Raw genomic sequence first — 21,345 nt, forward strand, 5'->3', positions numbered from 1 at the left:
CTAGGGACACTATCTTAGTAATAAAAGTGTTATTAATTAGCTTTCAGTAGATTCAATTATCCTACACAAGATTACTACCTAATTACTAGATCTAATGATATTCAATGCGGTAAGATTTGCTGGTGACAAGGTGAACTGTTTCTTTAATAAGACTAAAAGCAAGAAGCTATAGGAGGAATTTATGATAAAAATACAGAGATAAATGGTGTTTGCAGAAATAGACCAAACCCATAGAAAGACTGAAAATATGCTTTGTGTCAAGAGTTGCACACTGCTGGATTTTTCAAGCAGAGGCAAAGAAGGACACAAAAATATTCTTAAATCCCTGATAAAACCTTCACTGCCACCTACAGATGGAGGGAACAACTGGAAGACTGAGATAAAGCTGAAAGATGGATTTAACATCCCTTTTTTCAAGTGCTGACCAATAACTCTAAACGGGTCATACAGCACCATTTTATTTGAAGACAACAAAAGTAAGCTTTAAGACCTAGCCTAAGTTTTACAGTTTGTTCCATTCACTTTGCAATAAATTTCTGTGTTAGTGGGCAATGGAGGAAGCCAGTCATATTTCGTATCTTCCAATCCTATGATAAACTACTTCCACTAAAAAAAAAAGAAAACACAACACTGTTCCTAAACTTGTTTTTGAGGAGAAAAGGTTAATGCCAAGACGAATAATGAAGCACCTTCCTTTGAATATAGTTGCATGGATCACTAACAATGGTGGGATTTTCCACTTCAGTGAACAGCAGTGCTAAATGTCCTGTCCCACTCCCCAAAAAGGTTTCTGTAGACCCCAGTTCTGTCAAAGTGGGGAGCAGCTTTGGTGCTGTGTTCATCCAGGCAGCCTGGAGCAAGCACAAACAGACAAGAATAACTTCTTTGCCTCATTAAGCCTCAGTCATCACAGAAGGTTCTGATCCTCATTGAAGATTAATTTGTGATAGTCCTTTTGTATCAGGATTCGGCAATGATGACACAGAACACAGCATTTAGCCATCCTCACCCTCGGAGTCTTAGCTTCCCCTGTTAGAAGGAAGTGCTACGTTGTAGGCCTTGAGGTTTTGCAACCATTACCTTAAGTCTCAGATCTATCTTTTCACCCGTCCTCGGGGTTCTTACATAGCTTATGGCAATTAGCCATTTCCTTTTTTTTTTTTTTTAGCAGGTATTCCCACTTCCTTTGATTGTGCAATAACCACATAGCAATGCTGGGTTTTTCTGTTTATCATTTTGCAGATAAGATCTCCCTCATACAATTTAAGAGCTGTTTTCCATACTATGAGCTTTAAAGAAAAAATTAGAGGTAGGAATGGTGGATATCTGGTTGCTTCCACATTCATATCTCTGTGCTTCTATTACACCATTTTAAGACCTTGAACTGAAATAATGAGACATTTTCACACATAGATTAACACATAGGAATGTAGCAGAAGTACAAAAGTGCTTTCTAAACTTTTACATAGAATTGTTTTACCCAGAATTGTATTAAACCCACGGTTCCTTAACATGATTTGACTCTGTTGTGGACAGGGCCTCAGAAAGAAGAGCAACTGTTGGTCTCACTCTCAACCCATGAAAAGTAATTAAGACCCCACTTTCCCGTGGGGAACAGGTGTAGCTATCACTTCCCTGGCAGCCTGTTCCAGCTGAAGAGTTATTACTACAGCTGTTCAACTGATGGCAATTACCACTGACGATGGTCATTGTATGTGGATCTCACCTTCTAAAGGTTTCCTCCCAAGAGAGCTGACGTGATGACTGCTGAACTGCAGCATTACACTGCTTTCTGCTAAGAGACTAACTGACATTTACCTTTACGTGACCTTAGTGAGTTACAAAATGCATACTCAAACACAGTTGCTTAACCATGCTGACATATAGAATTTCTAACTTTTGCTTTTCCTTACAGTGTAAAGAGCTTTAAACACCACAGCTTTAAACCACATAGCTCTGAAAAACAAAAACAGGATGTCTGTCTCTAAAGCCGGTGCTGTGTATATTTTTCCTGAGACTGTGCTATCTGGGGCCAGGTTGGTGTAATCTTTCAATACAGTCTATTGGCCAAATTCTCTCTTTCCTGCTGGAAGGTTAACTCTGGCGTGTATGACAGAAAATATTTTCATGGCCAAGGCTTGTTGTCATCACAATCTGCATAACAATAGGACCAGGTGGAGATTAAAAAAAAAAAAAAAATAAGGCTTAAAGTTATGTACAGTGATCTCCTTTACTCTTGCAAAGCTTCAGTGCAGCCAAGAAGAATCCAGAAACGACCAAACACCATGTGCACAATTCAACATGGGAACAATGCTATTGTTTCTTCTTCCTCAAGAGTGGGTTTTGATAGCGCAGGAGTATGTTAGTGCAGGTCTACAGGACTTGTAATTGAATAGACTATTTCAGTTGGAAAGGACCTAGAACGATGTCATCCAACTGCCTGACCACTTCAGGGCAGTTAAAGCACATTATTTAGGGCATTGTCCAAATGCCTCTTAAACACTGACAGGCTTGAGGCATTGACCACCTCTCTAGGAAGCCTGTTCCAGTGTTTGACCACCCTCTTGGTAAAGAAATGCTTTCTAATGTCCAGTCTGAACCTTCCCTGTCACAGCTTTGAACCATTCCCACACATCCTATCACTAGATCCCAGGGAGAAGAGATCAGCACCTCCCTCTCCCCTTCCCCTCCTCAGGAAGCTGTAGAGAGGCCACCCCTCAGCCTCCTCTTCTCCAAACTAGACAAGCCCAGAGACCTTAGCCGCTCCTCATCGGACATGCCTTCCAACCTTTTACCAGCTTTGTTGCCCTCCTCTGGACATATTCAAGGACCTTCACATGCTTGCTTGTCAATCAAGGCACATACCCATCCCCAAAGGCTGTGTCACTTAATACAGGTACACCACAACTATAATTTATGGCTTGAAACAACTGTTGGAAGTGTCTGACCTTAAATGTTTGGACTAAGAAGAAGGATCAAAAATCCACTAAGGTTTGTCCCTGCTCTCATTCTGATGTGTATTTCTCCTTTCTTCGTTTTGTCACTTACCAAATTCATACACACTTTGAGAGGTTTTATTTGCATTTTTGTTGCTTATGAACACTGTTCAAGAATTAGCAAGCTTACTCATTTTACAGACCTCAATAGCAACAGCTCTTTTCCTCAAAGACCTTATGATACACATGATAGGCTGCACCAGACAGATAAAACAGTCCTAGCAACAATGGATAAGAGAAAAGACTTCAAAAAAAGCACAAATCACAGACTGCCACTTGCTTAATCAGTGCCATTTGGAGTAATAGCTTGCCTCTTTCATTAGTAAACAATCTGTAACAGAGATACAGGAATTTACCATTTATTATTTCTACAAGCAGGCTTAATTCTATACCAGGTCCTCTGTCCTTCTGTCAGAACATCTATGTGCACATAGTAGGAAATTAGGAAGAAAGAGGAGCTTCAAGACAAAAAATCATGGAGAAAGAAGTGGCACAATGCATTATGTTGAATCAAGTTGGATGACGGATCCATCTTCGAATTGTTTGATTTTATACCTTGAACCCAAAAAAATCAGGTGATATAAAGAAAGTGCTAAGGTTAGCAAGAAAGAGGAAAGTGATAAAAATTAACTGTCCAGGTCTAGAAGTAACATTCTCAAAGTTTAGACCTTCCCTAATACATAATTAATTTTAGATAGTTATCAACATATGTAGAAGACTAACCCTAAGGACCAAGCAAATGTGCTATAATGAGACAAATATAATCAGTAGTGTATTTCTAGGTTTCAAAGCACAGAGAAAGAAACATTTTGCAGTTTCTCTATGCATTGATGGAGTCATCTTCTGACTGCTTAGCAGAGAATTTTAAAAATTGGGTGGGTAAATACATCAGGCAATAAGTTAATCTAAGCATTTATTGTTAAAAGCTACTCATTAACTGATTGAAATTAACATATTTATTTCATCTGTCATATTTGATTAATTGCTAACGACATCATTCTTATTCAACTTTGGACACCTCAGAAGCAGCCAGTATAAAACACAACATAGCTCCACTCAGGTCAGCAACCACATCAGATTTTTACCCCTGAGAGCCTGGGCCAGAGATATTCAGCAAGAAACTTCAGACAACTACAGAATTACATATGGAATATGATGCTTTTGTTCCCTAGCTCTGGAGGTTGCATTTTTCCACAATTTTGCCAAGATCAACAGAAACAAACATCATCCCAACTACCTAAAGGATCTAAAGCAGCTATATTTCTATGGAAAGGTATCTCAAGCTCAAAACCAAATAGCAAGCTTGCAAATTGTTTTTATTGACACCTTCTACCAGGACAGCATACCTTCTTTAAGCTTGCATGGATCGCTAACATCAGAAATCCAATACTGGTTGTATTAACCACTGAAACGTGGGCATTGCTGCAACCCACTGAACTAATTTGCCTTCACTCAAGACTCAATTCTTAAATGGTGGTATCACCAGCTTCCAACCAGCCTGATAGGTTTTGACGAGCAACCACTTTAGCGACTGTGAGACTAATGCACATGTGCAGATCGGTGCCACAGATGTTTGTCCAAGGTAGCATGGCTCAAGGGTTGGAACTCTATTCTCCTGGGACAGTATTTGCCTTCCCACACAATGAAGGGAGTTTTGAAGAGAGTATGGCCAAAAGTAAAGGTTACTGTTATCAGAGAAGACCTCTCCTATCGTCTGTCTAGCAGAGAGGATTTCAGAAGAATCTACCGTTCACATTACAGAAAGAAAACCTCAAAATATTACAGTTGTAGACCTGACTTTTCATGTTCAATAATCAATATAGCAGCTTACAAAGTTTAAAAAATGACCAGTTACCAGCTTTGGAATAAAAGTATACTGTAAGATTGATTTTGTAACCCATAGTGCTTGTCGAAGGCAAGGAAAACTTTGCCATTTGGCTGCTTGACAAAGTCAAGCCTGACTTCACAAAGAAGTGAAACTGCCATCATCATAGCATACTATCATTAACTGTTACATGAAAGTAATGTTTTCACTTATTTTGCAAACTGAGACGGTTCATTGCATATATATATACACACACACCTTTGGCTGAATTCTACTCTTAGAAGAATTCGTCTAATTCAGTGACTGCACTGTGACTCCAGGATGAAGAATTGCCGTGCTAGTTATCAAATACATGTTATTCCCAAATGAGATAAAACCACTTTCCATTACATAGTTCACTCCAAAAGCAGGGGGTGGGGTGAATCTGACTGGTACATAACTTCACAGCATGAAACAAGATGTGTGTAAACAAACAGAATAACTGTGTATTCCAGCCAGGTAAACACGCAGAATAAAAGTGGAACTTTTAACAGAAAAAAAATATAATTATTTCCCCTATGATAAAATCCAAGGCACAATAGTGCAGGGAATACACTACTAAGTGCAAAGCAAAAGCCATGCTATTTTGGAAAGCTCACACACCAAAGCAAGTATAGCATACATGAAGACTTACCTGCTTATATTTCTGCTAAAAGACAAGACAAATAATCACGCTATGTATATCTAACATTCATGTAGAACACCTATGTATGTAAGGCAAACACAGTGTTAATATCTTATTGTTTGCATTAAAAATGGCAGTTTAAAAGCAAGATCCATAAATGCATCACGTTCTGGGCTTGTCCAATGAAGTTCACAATTTGAATAATGAGATACTACATTGCTACTCAAGAGTCAGGACAATTCTTAAATGAGTGCATCCTACTAAGTAAAAGTACACACATACAAAATGAGTTTATCAGTGATAAATGTGAAAACTGGCATGCTTGACTTTAGAAGCATAAAACTACATGAAATGGTGTTTTGGCTTTGTTTTATGTAGTACCTTTATCATTTTATATTACACTATAACTTTTGACCTTATGTTTTCTGTACATTTGAAGTTCATTACAAATATTCAGAAGCTAAAATTTATAAATAAATTATATATAATGGGTCTTAGAATTCAATAATAATTAATTTATTGATATTTAGTTGCAAGATCATTCTATTTACATGCACTTGACATCCACATCAAGAGGAATTAATGAACTGATAGTATATTACTTTAAACCATATAGCATATTATGTCAAATTCTCTTCATATTTTAAATTTTTTTCATTTGTATATTTGGTTAGCTTTCTACTATTCCTTTTCTTACTTTCCACACATAAGAGAAATGCATTTAAACTGTAATATGAGCTTGAAACGCAGGTACAGTTTTGCAAGGTGCACTATACAGAATAACATGCAATACCACCATTTTTCATGCACTAAATAGTAGAAATAAGATTAGAACTGTTTCTTTCCAAATGCAAAATCCTGTGCTTGCACAGTACTGATTTTAAAAGAAGATCAATTTTCATGGAACAACTTATCTGCTTTGAAAGAAGGTCAAAATATAGCATTTTGGGAAAATATAAGCACCAGGATATCTTGTATAAAAGCATAGTATAGTTACTACAGATTTAGTAGACACATCATCTGTACGAGTTACCTGGACAGAAAGTAACCATATGATGTGAAAGGAAACATCTTAAAAGCAATCACACTATAGATTAGAATCACATTGCTTTCAGATTCATCCTGAACAACATTGTCTGTACTTTTCCCTATCTGAAGGCAAGCAACAATTTTCATTCTTCTTTTCAATCTGATATTTACTAAAGGGTTTTTCCATGACAACTCCACATTTTTTTTTGCAACTGTGAACTCATGTGAGCTTTTTACCAACATTAACATAACACCCAAATGACTAGTTAGACCTTCATGAGCTTGTGCCAGCTGTACAGTACCTTTAGGCCATATATCACTGCTAACTCAAGATTTCTATTCACCAGCATTGTTTGTACGAGTTTCTGCACATAAGACAAAGCCTTAATATGACGCCTGAATGCTCTGGTCCATCCAGGCCTTCCTGTATGCTTTAATGCTCTGCTTCACATTTGAAATTTACTCCAGAATCCCCATCCCCAACACTGGAATTATACATTATACGACAAAAGCATAAAGATTACTCATGATCCTGTCAAAACACAATATGGAAGTGTCCTGCATGAAGATACTATTATGCTTATTTAAAGAAACAGACATTTGATAAACCAAATACAAGCAACATAAGAGATCATTCAACAACTGCAGTGAACTCATTGATAATGGGGATTTTCTGTCCTTGTCAATCCAGACACCTTCAACATCTCCTTAATAATTTTACTTTCATTTTTGTGGAACATCTTTTCCTCACAAGTGTGCTGGCTTTATCAAAATATGACGCATAATGTAGCCTTTCTGTTTCCAGGCTGTATGTATAAATGACTATTCATTTATGTTTTCAATCAATTCATACATTATTCATATTAGGAGTGCTTTAGAGCTCAAACTGATTCATAATTCTATAAAGTATAAACCTACCTGTAAAACTCAATCTATCTCAGGAACTGTGTCAGCTGCCATCAAATTTAAAACAACAACGACACTGAAACTGCGAGCCACTGCTCGCAGAGCAATGTTTCTTTCCAGGTGTCTGACTACATCCATTAAACTTAAAGCTAAACTTGTATTTTGTAGAAACGGTCACATATAGTTAAGTAACATCAAGCTCATAATCACTTCAAGTGCAGCTAGCCAAAGAATAATACTTTTATTCAGTGATAAGTCTCCCTCACCATTAACAGATATTTATATTATCAATTAAAAAGTTGTTGTTCCACTTACTGTGCCACGTCGGATACAGCTGGCAATGGTGACTCTTCTGATATAAGGTCAATGTCATCAGTGAAGCTGTTGGCTAGTGACATTTCTTGCATATTCCCTTCTAAACGTCTTCTCACTGCACAAATAATTCAAAGAAATCATAATGCATTAGGGAGACAATATATAAAAGCCCTTTTCCTTGCTTAAGATACTGTGCAGTAGATTAAGGAAACGGTTGTAATATGAGACATGGCTTTCTTTTTATCAGAATCTGTGAAGTTGATGCTTATATGCCATACAAAAATATATATGAGCACATACATAGTTCAAATACAAAGGAACCTCTTACTAGAAAGGCTTGTCTTCTCAAGGACTGTCTCCCTGTAAGCAGAAATTCACCATACCCACAATTTCAATGTGGTCATGATGATAGAATTTCCTCAATGAATACTATTTGATATGTACACTTTAATTTCTCTAAAACCCTTCTTACAAATTTTATTGCTATTATCATATATACAGCATCTTTGTTTCAGGCATTCTATTTGGTCACTGTATTCACCAGTGTTCAAAAATTCTCCCACAGAGCAGGGAAAAGCCTCAGGTGCTTGAATGCCGTCAGGTCAGCAGGGTGACCATGATGGATGCAAAGCTGTACTGCAGCTCAGCATATGTTCCAACCGTACGAAAGCTACAAATTTCATTACAGATTGGGAAGACATATGATGGCCCATGAACAGAGGAGTTCACTCACAGACTGCAAAAACCAGAGAACTGCAGCTAGCCCTGTAACTGATGAAAACTGTTGTTTTAAAAAGCTCTAGTTTCAATGCTCATTTCCATCAAGTATAAGGCTGACTTCTTCCTCTATAAATGTGAGGTAAACACGTACCTGCCTTTCTGAGTTTAGCTGCATCAATATTCTTATAAAATTTCCGCTTTGAGGTCTTTTGAACATCTTTTCCTATATTTATTTCTTTTTCAAAAGCTATGAAGTACATCTAGCTTAAATTACTGTGATCTGAAATAGCAATTTTTTTCATGACGACTAGTGATCCCAACAGTTTCTAAGGAAGCTCCCTATACATTTTAATTCTGATCATTCTTGAAAACTTGGCATATACAGTTATGATCTGGCAGAGTGAAATGGCTTGGAAAATGCATAGGATGATGCATATAAATTCAAGGGAGGAAAAAAAAAAGAAGTGTTTGTGGGGTGGGAGGGAAAAATCACTAAAATTAAGTTTCAAACAAAACAAGTAAAAGAATAAGTAGCGTTGCTTGCACACTTTGAGATGGGTAAGTAGGCAAAAACAACCTACATGACAAAAATGAGAAAGCTTGCCTCCTAGAAAACTAAATTATTGAAATCTCGAGTTAATACTACAGCACCACTTTGACTGGACTACATTCCAGCTAAATCCTAAAAAAGCATACAATATGAGAGCTTACTACTGGAAGAGCCATAGCACAAATGGCAAGGAGTGAAAATGAAGTCTATGGAATATAATTATAAAGTGGCATAACTGAACGCTTCTAAAGGACATAACATTACAAAGCTATTTTATTCACATCTGCTGCATTCAATCACAATTAAACTATGTTTCCAGGAGAAAACCAAAACCTACTGGCACTGGGAACATGGAACTTCTGTGCTCTTACAGCATTACTGAAACACTCGGGTTGCTCTAGAGGAGCATTATTTTGTGAGACCTGCCAGTTCTGCACTTGTTCTGACCGGACGTTTTTTTCTGTAATAGAAGTATGTAGCTTTATTTCTGGACTAAGGCTTGAGATACACAGATCCAATATTTGAAGTATTGCTTTGGGAAGCTGTTGTGGCTTGGCCTCAGACGGCAACAAAGAACTATGTGCCGCTCTCTCAAGCTTTCCCAATATGGGGAAGAATCGGAAGAAAAAGGCAAAACTCGTGGGTTGAGTCAAAGGCAGTTTAACAGAACAGCAGAGGGAACAAGAAAACAACAACAATAACACGGACAGAGGAATATACAAACACGGTTATGGAACCGCCGCTCGCCGACCGGGTCTGGGATGCCCCTGCCTGATCCAAGCCGAGACTTCCTGCCCTGCCACGGGCAGCTCAGGGCGGGCACGGCTCACATGGCATGGGATACCTGTGTCCCTGCCAGAGCCTGGGGAGAATTAACCCTGTCCCCACCGGAACCAGGACAGAAGCACACACAGATTTAGGAATAGGCTCCTTCAATCTCTAAAGCAGTAACATTGCATATGATCGCATCTGCAAAATTAACCTGGGGGAGTTTTGGCTTCAACTTCAGCAAGGTTTTCCTCATAGAAGCCTAGCAGAATTTGAGACTCAGCCAAAGGCAGAGTTAAGTCATTGTGCCCATGTAAGGCATATCAAATTAAAAGGAAAATATTTCTATCAATTCCTAATACACAATGGACTGCTGAAATGGTAAGAGAAGGACCTAGTTAATTCATGGGATTTTGCCTCCTTTATAGCACAGAATAGATATTAATGTTACTGCAATGCATTTGTCATGAAAACAAACAGGATTATATTTTATTTCTGTCATTTTAAAGGTTTGGTCCATATTGCCTTATCAAACTTATCTCTGTCTCATCACACTGCTGTTTGCAATCTGCATCCATGGGTTCTTTAAAAAAAAAACCAACAAAACAACAAACACAAAACCCCAATTGTTTACATCTCACTTGCTAATTCCTTTTCTCAGAAGTGTTGACTACTACAATGGCTGTTTGCTCCATAACAGGATAGTTACGCGAAAAGAGGGACAACAGTAGAATGCCAGTTCTGAAACCTTCACTTTCTCATTAATCTCATTTGCAGGTGCTGTGCTGAGCGTTGCGGAGCAGCTCTGCTGTAACTGCAGAGTGCACCTGGAACCCCTGCTTCTCTCACCATGGACCTTCTGCAGAGACATGTAGAATATAATCCTGGGCATAATGCCCTCAATCCATACTTGGCTACCTACACAAGCATGGCAAGCTTCTGGCCCCTCTTTATACAGGGTACCTATATACCAGTACCTGAAGGGGCCCTATAAGAAAGCTGGGGAGGGGCTGTTTGCAAGGGCATGTAGCAATAGGACCAGGGGCAATGGTTTTAAACTAGAGCAGGGCAGGTTTAGATTAGACATTAGGAAGAAGTTCTTTACAATGAGGGTGGTGAGACACTGGAACAGGTTGCCCAGAGAGGTGGTAGAGGCCCCATCCCTGGAGACTTTCAAGGCCAGGCTTAATGAGGCTCTGAGCAACCTGATCTAGTTAAAAATGTCCCTGCTTACTACAGGGGGGTTGGACTAGATGACCTTGAAAGGTCCCTTCCAGCCCAACACATTCTACGATTCTATGAAAAGCATGAAAATTTTCTGTTTGGTGAATGCTTTACTATGATTATCTGTGACAGTCTCATCCCACAAGTAGTACATATGCATTTCATTCCTTCAAGCATTTTGAAAAAGACAATGATGTGATTATGTACTTTATACAAACAGGAGTTCTGTAACATATACTCCATAGTTCATTTTACTACGTGAATTGAAGATGTGCACTTAGCACCATAGAACTAAGGATTTGGGTCATGTCATTTGCCTCCCTGCTTCCCCTCTCCCCTCCCACACTTCCCACAGGGTCAGATCTGTGGACAGAACAATTTTTGCCAGTTTGGTTACAGACTAGATCTATCTCAAAAACCTGCCTCTAGAGCACACAAGTATTAAGAGAAAGAAAAGCTGCTCCTAGAAGTGCTGCTCTTAAATATAAGTTAAAGCAGAAATCACAGCTCTGAGGTTCGTAATATTTCGGTGGTGACATTGTAAGATTCCCTACTACTCTCAGAGCCACTTGACTCAGTTCAGGTTTGTGTTTTGTGAAGTACTAAGCCATCATAAGAGAATACCTGTTTTATCCTCATAGCTCTTTAATAAAAGCAATTTAATACTAAATATCTTTATGCTTTTATCACCCATTAAGTCCGTGTTCCTGCTTTAAAATATTGACCCATTAATAATGTCTTTTGGTCTACACATCCAAATTAATGTCAACATTAAATGCAAGTAACATGTCCTCTGTTCTAAACATCTTCTTTCTTTAAGGTGACTGGTAGAGTCATGAGCAGTTATCTTATTTGAAACACCCGTTCTGGAACCAACTCAGTTTCTGAAGTTAACTGTCACTTTCCCTGAATGAACTTCCAAAACTCATTTAGACAGCAATGCTCAGTCCTAAATCAAAAATTCCTAAAATCACACAAAAAGGAACAATTATTTTTTTTTCATGTCAGGAAGCCGTAAGCTTCTGGGCAATGAAGTACTTCATAATAATCATTCATGATAATGCTTTCATTTTGAGGAAGTGTGGAACATTAAAATACATTCAACACATGGTAGTGATGCTTTCCAGAAATAAAACTCAAAGTTGTAAGGTCCAGCTACTACATATGGTAAGTTTATAACATCTGCATCTCAAGTCAGAACAACTGTATCTTCCCTCTCTATATTTATTTTAATAAGCTTTCCTTTTCCAAGCTGACTTCATGGGAATGAATGCCTAATTTTTGTTGTTGCAGAGTAGCAAGGAGGGGAGGCAAAGAAATATGAAGGGGAAAGAGAAGAGAAGCTATACTTCCTTTCCACGTGCTACTACTCACAACATGAAGAAGCTGTACCTATTCAGTTATAAAATATATAACATTTTCTGAGCATGAACAGTTGGAAGCAGCAAGTTTAAAATACAGAACAGTATCTACCACAGCACAACAAATACCAGTGAATGCCATAGACCTAGGAATCCATGAAATAGATCAACTCATTAAATGAAACAGCAAAAGAAAAGTTAAATTTCATATACCTCTATTTTTTCCTTCAGTATCAGTTTCTAAAATGGTGAGAATATATAATAAACACATCAAAATGTAACCCCAGAGTTATCTTTGTAATGCTGATTAGCTTTATCTAACCTCAGATTCCTTATCTATATTACAGTAACTTCTGTCTTTGTAGTATGAGGAAAAAGTGAGCTCAATTTACAACTGCAGTAGAAAATATAATTGCACATGGTTCCCATTACCATGGTCATTCTCAAATAGGCAATGCCTACCAATACCAGGACAAAATAATCAGGAAGATTTTGCACTCTTCTCTTCTCAGATAAAGAATGTGGGGGAAAAAAAAAAAAGAAAAAGCAGCTCTCTTCTATTGCAAATAATCCCAATTCACTGTTTTTATTAGGAGTCTTTTTCACGTGCACCAAAAAAACCCCAAACACAAATTTAAAGATAATTCATACCATTCCCACATAGTCTACTTCACAAAAGTCTGCAGAGAATTGCAGTGGCTGCTTACACTATATAGACGGGAACCAGCAGTTGCTACTCCTAGGAATACAAACACCTTGAATGAAAGGAAATACTTGGAAAATTAAACTGGCAAAACATAGACACATGGATAGAAATGGATGGTAAATTTGAGACAATTTAACATACAACAGTTCCTGTTGTATGAATATTTATTCCTCAAATTGTAAGTAACAGATTATGTGAAGACAATGCCAAGTACCTGGTGAGAGGGGAGAGCTCACAGAGCAGATGGATAAAGACGACCAGGAAAGTTGTAGAGCTGCATGCAAAAACACAGGGCTGAAGAAGGACCAGATGGGACATAAAAGGTAAGCTAAACCAACGTCCAAAGCAGTAAAAAGATTAACATATAGAGAATGCTGATGAGGATAAAGTCTCCTCTACTAGATGCAAGTAAGGGTGGGGATTTTTCCTGTTCGTCTGGGGGTTTTGCTTGTTTGGTTGGTTGTTTTTAAAACAGAACATTATAGAAGACAGGCTTAAGAGACCAAAAGTAAATTCCAATCTATTCCTTTAGTGCCACTGTCTTTTAATCACTTTAATCCATTTCAATTATTCTTTTTCTTTCTCAGGACAAGGACTGCTTATTAGTGCTAGTAAAGCTATCCTATATAGAAAAACTCTTAAGTGAAATAACCTGCGAGATAAAAGTAATAACACAGCATTCTGAGAGATATGTTTTTATCACTCTTATATGCTTAGCAAGAATTTAGTATGAACAGTAAACTGACAACAGAAACAATAAATCCATAATAGTCGTCTTCATAATATACACAGTTAAAATGGAAATATACTCCTAATTTTTATTTTTTACTGAATTCAGTTGGATCAGGCACATCATCAAAATTATTATGCCACGTAGCGCACTTTAAGTTATAATAAAATTTTTCTTTGTTAACAAAACCAAATGAAATATTAAAATAAAGACCCAATTTCATCTGTAACTTTATGTTTAACAATGGGAAAAAAAAGCAAGTTTATCAGCTTATTTACAGTAAGACCAACTGACTAGATATTTTTAAAGGTGCCTAAACGAAATTTTCCAATATGAGACGTTCAATAAGATTTAATTTCCTAAATTCCATATGCGCTTGAAAAAAAATCTGCCCCGCACGCTTCATTGACAGCACATTTCACTGTTTGATTGAACTATTTCCATAGCAATTATCAGTTTAAAAGACTGTATGCGCACAATATGCACTGTGGGTGACACAGCACTAGGGAAAAAAAGGAAAACCTCTTAATTTTTGTTCATTTCCACTCTGTGGCACATCTGAGCCAAAAACCTTTGGTTTCTTTGCAGGCAATGGAGAAAGGGAAACGGAGGCATCTCTGAAGAATGACTGTCAGTCTAATCTCAGACAATGCCATTATACTTATAATGCACGTATCTTGAATCCATGTGCAAGGTAGGTGGGATCAATCCAGCCTAAAAGTTGACACTATCAGTTGACTGCTTACTGACTTTCAGATCAGAAGTTGTTAAAACACACTCTCATAACACCAGGCTCCACTACTCAATGTAACAAATGTCTATGAAGTAAACACATGATTTGTTTAATTTTATATGTAAGGCTGCACCTTGACAGAAAATCCATGGCATGACTATGGTTCCTTTATCCACAGGGAGGAACTGTGCATTATTTCCTGTCTTCTTTCTTGTGGCAGGAACTCCTATCACCTCACTGCTCAAAACGCAGTATTTTTAAAGCTGTATAGAGAGGCAAACTGGTTTGGGGCCTAGACTAAGGCACTTTCAAATACTTACTTTCTTCAGGAAAAAAGGAAACTTAACGGCCTATGAAAGCCAAGGCCCCTATAACTGTCCGACACCTGACCACCAGCCTGCCGTTAAAAACCTCTTCAACTTGTTGTTGTTATTCATCTCAGCAGCCAAATGGTATTCAAGCTCATCTGAGCAGTCATGTTGGAAGAATAAGGCGAAACATATCATTAGCATAGACTGAATAACTTCCTTATGGAAGTTCTATTATGAGAGCTTTTCTTCATTACTATTGTGGAACTAAAGTGTCAGGAGTGTACTCAGTACTAGTCTAAATAAGAAAGAGCTATTTTTATTTTCGTTTTCTGTATAAGTGTTAAAAACCTGAGCATCTGAAGCTGGGATTTTAAATCCTTACTAGGTAGTCAAATGTAAGCCATCTGCAAATGCCAAATACTCAGATTGTCCCACAGACAACTCTAAGAGCTGCAAGTGCCCAGTACAATTCAAAAAGCCAAGCCACTTCATATACCTAATTTTAGGCATCTAAATTCATTGTCATTAGAGACATGGCTGATACTGCAATTCTTGTACGTTCTCCCTGAACTTGATTTTGCTCCCAGAAGACCCACAGAATCAGACCAAAATGAATTAAACAGTAGTTTTCTAGCAGAACAGAAATAAAACAGCATCTGAAAAAAGTGAACTGAGGATAAGAATAAATTTGTATTTGCTGCAAACATATTGTTGAGTATATGCAAAAAGTGCCATGCAGGATTGCTGCTGTACTTAGTTACACATTCGGCTGCAAGTGTTTAGATAAACTTCAACATCAGGTTTCTTGTGTATCTGATTTGAAATAATCAGCACTCAAAATGCACTAATGCTGACTTTATTTGTTGTACATTCTTTTGTTTAGATAAGCCCACAGGCCTAATTACATACTGACTTACACCCCATGGAACCACAATCACTCATTACATGTCTAATGGGACAGCATGGAGATGTAAATGAATACCAACACAAAATTCAGAATCACAAAGGCACGTAGTACTGGGAAACATGCAGAGAGAAAACAATGAAACATACTTTTGAGTGCATATGAAGGTGCTGTCACCTACCCCACTGCCTGAACATACTTGTAAGACCTAGCAAACAAGAAGGATGCAACATATTCACCAAAAAACCCACCAAAAATTTTCTACAGCATCATAAACATAGATCTACTTAAGAAAAAGCACATTCAGCACAAAATCAATTTATTTTCCTTAAATGAAACATGTTGGCTTAAAATATTTAGCTGAATATTTCGTTCAAAATAACTTGTAGACTGAGCAAACATCCATACCACTGAACCTGTGTAATGTTTGGCATTAACTGACAAGCAGGTTTGTTGATAGATTCAGAAAAGCGGTCAGGGACCAACTGCACAAAGAGCTGTAAGTACCTCCTCATACACAGATATGACCTGTCAGAAGAGAACTGGAGATTAATGGAGCATAGTAGAGAAGCATGCAGTGTTGGTGCCACTCACTATCTGTTCAGATAGCAAGCTATGATTTCCATTGCACTCAGTTCAGTCCCTTTCAAAAGCGTTAAGAAAGGATTTTCCTTGGCCAATTTAATCTGAGCAATGTAATTATTTTTAAATGTCTATTTATTGTGCTGTGATAAAAGCCATAACGATCAACTAAAAACATGAGCATGTGGAGATAAGTGACAAAGAAGGCTACTAATCTACCTACTTTAACTTTTATATTTCTGGTTGCGTTATTCTCAGGATAGTTTTACAGTTTTCCTCATGTGAATGACCCACAATAGAAAGCTAGAGGAAGCTGTTTGCAGTTCCTTGCCAGAATAGCAAGCTAAAATTTGTTCCAAAACAACATCAGATGTGATTATTTTTTTTAAATAGTGCTAAATGCATCTAGTTGTGAATGAGCTGTAGTCATCCACTATTGCCATTTAATCATACTGCATGCTGGACAGTAATATAGATATTTACAACATGGTTAGGTATGTGGTCCAATTGCCTGGATGCTCTGGCCTCCTTGACTTTCACAGGAGAAAGGAAACAGCATTTCGGTTTACATACAACTCCACCAGCCAGATACCTTTTTCCATAAGTATGCATAATGTGCCCTTAGAGTCTCTACTTGTTAGAACAAAATTTACCTCTACAGACTTTTCTCCCCTCTCTTACTGAGACAAACAGATTAGAAGACCCCAAAGACAAGGAAGTCAGAGAAACAGAAGGCCTACACGGAACCCTAGAGGGGTTTCTCATTCTCAACCTGAATCACCCATAGATATCTCCCATCCTTTAAGACCCAGGGTCTCTACTTGTGTATCTCCAGTAGTTAGCCCTTCCCAGGTTAGAGGTGAACATTGACATGTTTGTTTTAACATTTCTTCTCTTGTGGGCTCTGTTCCTGAAAAAAGTAATGCTTTTTTTCCTTATGAAAGGTATTTCTCCTAAACAAAAAAAAAAACCAAAAACGCAGGCTTCTAAAGTCTGTCAAATGTATGTGGTTGATATGGATGTTAATAAGGGGTAAGGTCTGGCAAAAAAGGTTTGAAACCAGATTTTTCTAGTTGGTTAGGGAAGAGGAACATTCAGAGAAACCCACAGAATGAAGTGCACAGAAGATAGAGTTCAGCTATCAAGTTGTGCCACATGACAGCAGTAGGAGGATTGTGACAGCAGCAAAAATACAGTAAGTGACATAAATAGGAAAAAGAACACTTGTCCAAAGCAAACCATCTACCTACTTATCTTTACCTAAGCACTTCCCAGCCCTTGAGGTTATCCTCCTTCAAGTGAGGAAAGCAGGTACCTCATCTCCTCAAATATCTCCCAGCAAAAATCTGTCTTGGGAAATATTTCAGCATGTTGATGTTGCCAATTCAACTTGATGATCAACAAGAAAGCCCTATATATCCTTCCTCTCCTGTTTCTCTTTCTTTGCTGGTTTACAAGCTTAATACTGAATAGCCTTGCATTAAACATTTCAATGACTGGGCACATCTGCAGTCACAGCTTTCTGCAGAGTAGCTCCAATTCTGCCACAGTAGTTTACGTTTGCCATTAACACTTGGTGGCTGAAACAACACAGAATAAGTTGCTGACATCTGTTGTCAGCAGTGAGCTACTTTTCCTGCATACGTTAGGCCTAAATGCTACCACAACTAGGCCAGAAGGAACATGAACTGGACACCTTTGGGAAAGCATATAACAAGACAAGTTGTATCTGTATGATGTCAAGAAAACCGTGTTTCTCAATATTCTACAGGAAAATATTTTGACTCATTTCAACTTTGAAAAATATCTCTTCTTCTCTTAACTGAAGCCTCATTCTGTTTCTTTTGTTTATCTGACACAATCCTTGTGCCCACAGATATTTTGAACATGTTTTCAGAGGTGGAGATACCATCTACAGCTTGTGAATATGTTCAGAGATCTGCTCTCCATGACTAAATTCAAGTCACCAATACTAATGCATTTGACTTTTTAAGGCTAGCAGTACTTGACTGTTCGTTCAGTTATTCTGAAGAACAAAACATACAGTAAGAACAGTCAAGAAAAATAAGACAAAAATAGCTTTGAACGGGATCCTTCTCCATGGCTTGTCTTTTTTTTTTTTTTTTTTAAGGACAAGAAGAACTTGACCTTAAAATGAAACAATTAATAGCTAGTGAAAGGTAATTTGGCAGCTTGTGAGCTCTGCAGGGAGAGCTCTTAACACATACAAACTCTTAGAATTACACATAGGGAATGTATCATGTAATATAAATATATAGAGTTACTTTCCATTATGGGATTCAGAACTGCCATTATAGTAAAAATGTTTATTTTAAAAAGGAAGTACGGTTTTAGTGTCGCTATTAAAGAAAATAAACCAGTCTGAAAACGTTTTTATTTTTCATGACTGTTAATGGTCAAAGCACACATATTGCTAGAAACATCTTCTGAATTGTTGTCAATGTTTTGACTCACAAGGACACAAACCTCCAATTATTATAATTACAGTGAAATATGCCACCATTATTTGCTTATCTACTGCAGTTCTTTGCATTACACAATTGAATCCTTACAGAACAATTTCCCATTGACTAGCAGTTAATCATTAATTCAAGACATACAACATTGTTATCAATCTGCTTATTCTGTCCTGACTGGAAAAATGCTGTAAATTAAAGTAAATCTTAATACTACAGGAAATAATTGCCATATTTGTCCTGAAACTCAAAGCAAGTTCAGCAAAATAATCTGTAGCTATTGACTGCACTAAATCAAAACTTTTCCTACCTAAACTCCAGCTGTTATTATCCTGTAAGTTCCAGGTGAAAAGAACCAACATTTTATGGTAGTGTTCCCTCCCTATTTCAAACACTTTTGCTCTCAATTTGCTAAGTGTTGAATGTGAAGATTTTTAGGTAGGGCAGTAATTTGAGGAAAAGTCTAAATGACAACTATTAAAAAAGGAATTCAAAATAGCCATTGTTTTATGTACCAAATATTACACAAATTTTGAATGACGGATCTTCAGATCATAGAATTTGAACTGTAACATTTTATAAGCACAAGCCCCCCTCAGAAGTTATCTTCCAAGAAATGCTGCAAACCAACTGATCACGTTTTATTTAAAATTTAACTCGCGAAGTCTTCAGTCATGTACTTCAGAGCTCAATCCGTACGAGCATTCACTATTAATACTACACTTCCACTTTCTCGTATTGCTTATTCAGAATTTCCATTGGGAAATATTTAGGATGTTTTTAAGTTTGTCTTAAATTTATTGTAATTACAAAGATGCTGATGAGCTTTTGCTGCTACAACTAAAATATGACTTCAAATCAATTTTTTAAGACTCAAATTATTAGCTTTAGAAGATCCAGCATAGTTAGTAGTCTACACTCCTAATAGCAACCAAAAAATTGTAAACGACAAGGGAACAGCAATGTTTGTAACTGAGATACAACTTTAAGTTGACACATGCCCTCAGTCAGAGGCCAAAGTCTTTCTTTACTGATGACATTGTGGAAACACATTTGAATGTGTCCTGTAGCTCTTGAGGCTTAGGATGACCTTGATTCTCCTCTGGCATCAGGCCATGATTTTGCTTGAAAAAAATCACAGTGACAGTGAGAACCACTGACAGACGTAATGAGACATACAGCTTTATTGTGTGCCTCACCCTTCCCTCCACCAAAGAACCTGCGTGGAAGAGGGTGAAAAAGCTCACTCTTAAGCTCACCTTGTGCTTCTCAGTTTGACTGACCCACTCTCCCCATAAAACGCATCTCCACAGAGCAAAGAATGTTTGTCTTTAAGAGATGTGCAGTGAAGCCCTGAAAAGCAAAGAACTGAGAGATTGCTGCTAGTGCCAAGATTGCTGAATACAACGGTCAGTACATTATGAACTGGCTGTACAACTTGGCCAATCCCAAAGAGAAATCTGGATGAATGCTGAATTTGAGGAGTGACTTGACTGGGATCAGCATCTTCAGAGAAAGTAAATACTATACAAATCTCAACGGATATTTATTTTCTTACACTATCAGTCCCTTCACAAGGCTGTGGTTCCATCTGTGCTTCTTTAAGCTATTGATTTTTGCTACATTGCTGAGGACTGAGACATAAATTCAACTTTGCCATACAAGAACGTGACATGGCTCAATTATCAGTCTTACTGCCTTTAATCTCATGGTTTATCAGAGTCAACATTTTTATATATACACACATGGCTACAGATATTGAGCCCTAACAGGCATCAGAGGAAAAAACAGCTTCCATGCTACTGCCTTTCCAATCAAATATTTTTTCTTTTAAGTAAAAAAAAAAAGGACAAACAAGTACAATTTGTTTTCTAAACATCACTAATGGTTTCAGAGACATTGTCAAGAGGACCTAAACTGCAAATGTGATTAGGGCAATTTTCTTTGTGCCACTGACTGACTAAAGAAGTTCTGCTATTTGTTGGTAGGCAGGCCACAGACTACCCTTGCAGAATATTCCCTTCAGTTTTCTGTGGTTTAGGAGATTCAGATACCACTCAGTGTCTTAACTCGTTGAAGAATCAAAACAGTGATTCCCAACATCCATCCTCCGTCTTATCATATATGCTAGGATCATATGATGACTGGAATAAAAGTGTCTCCAGAATGACTTTGTTAGAGTCCTCTGGTAAATTTTTTAAGTTAGTAAAAACCTCACAAAAAATTGTTAATGTGACTTTTTAGGTAAACTGGAAAATACATGTTTAGCTGAAACAAGAGATTGCTCAAGACTGAAATTCTCCATGAGCCCTGACAAACATTTGAACCAGAAACACTGTTTTGTAATACATTTTAGACAGCTAAGGAGTACTGCTTCCTTTTGAGAGAATGACAAATACTTGACAGTCTCATCACTACCTTGAAGGGTTCTTCCTGAATCACTTCAGCTTGATTTTCCTCACAGTAGATTTCACAAGCCTTTGCTGTTGCCTAAGTGCTAAGAAGGACCTTTGAGGAAAGCACGATATTACTTACTATGCCTGT

General features: G+C 37.6%; 1 protein-coding gene across 3 annotated transcripts in view; it reads right to left on the reverse strand.

The window, feature by feature from the left end:
• Positions 1 to 21,345, reverse strand: part of LOC134525097 (potassium voltage-gated channel subfamily KQT member 1-like) — a 516,763-nt gene that overhangs the window by 405,540 nt on the left and 89,878 nt on the right. For 2 of the 3 annotated variants that reach the window (XM_063355594.1, XM_063355574.1), the window contains exons 12-13: positions 7,736 to 7,850; positions 5,495 to 5,509 (exon numbers count right to left, since the gene is read on the reverse strand). In XM_063355594.1, the coding sequence (XP_063211664.1) occupies positions 5,495 to 5,509; positions 7,736 to 7,850 (130 nt within the window). The remainder of the gene's footprint in view (positions 1 to 5,494; positions 5,510 to 7,735; positions 7,851 to 21,345) is intronic. The other variant, XM_063355583.1, reaches the window with a different exon arrangement.

This window comes from Chroicocephalus ridibundus, chromosome 1 (genome assembly GCF_963924245.1).
Source record: "Chroicocephalus ridibundus chromosome 1, bChrRid1.1, whole genome shotgun sequence".
Lineage (NCBI taxonomy): Eukaryota > Metazoa > Chordata > Aves > Charadriiformes > Laridae > Chroicocephalus > Chroicocephalus ridibundus.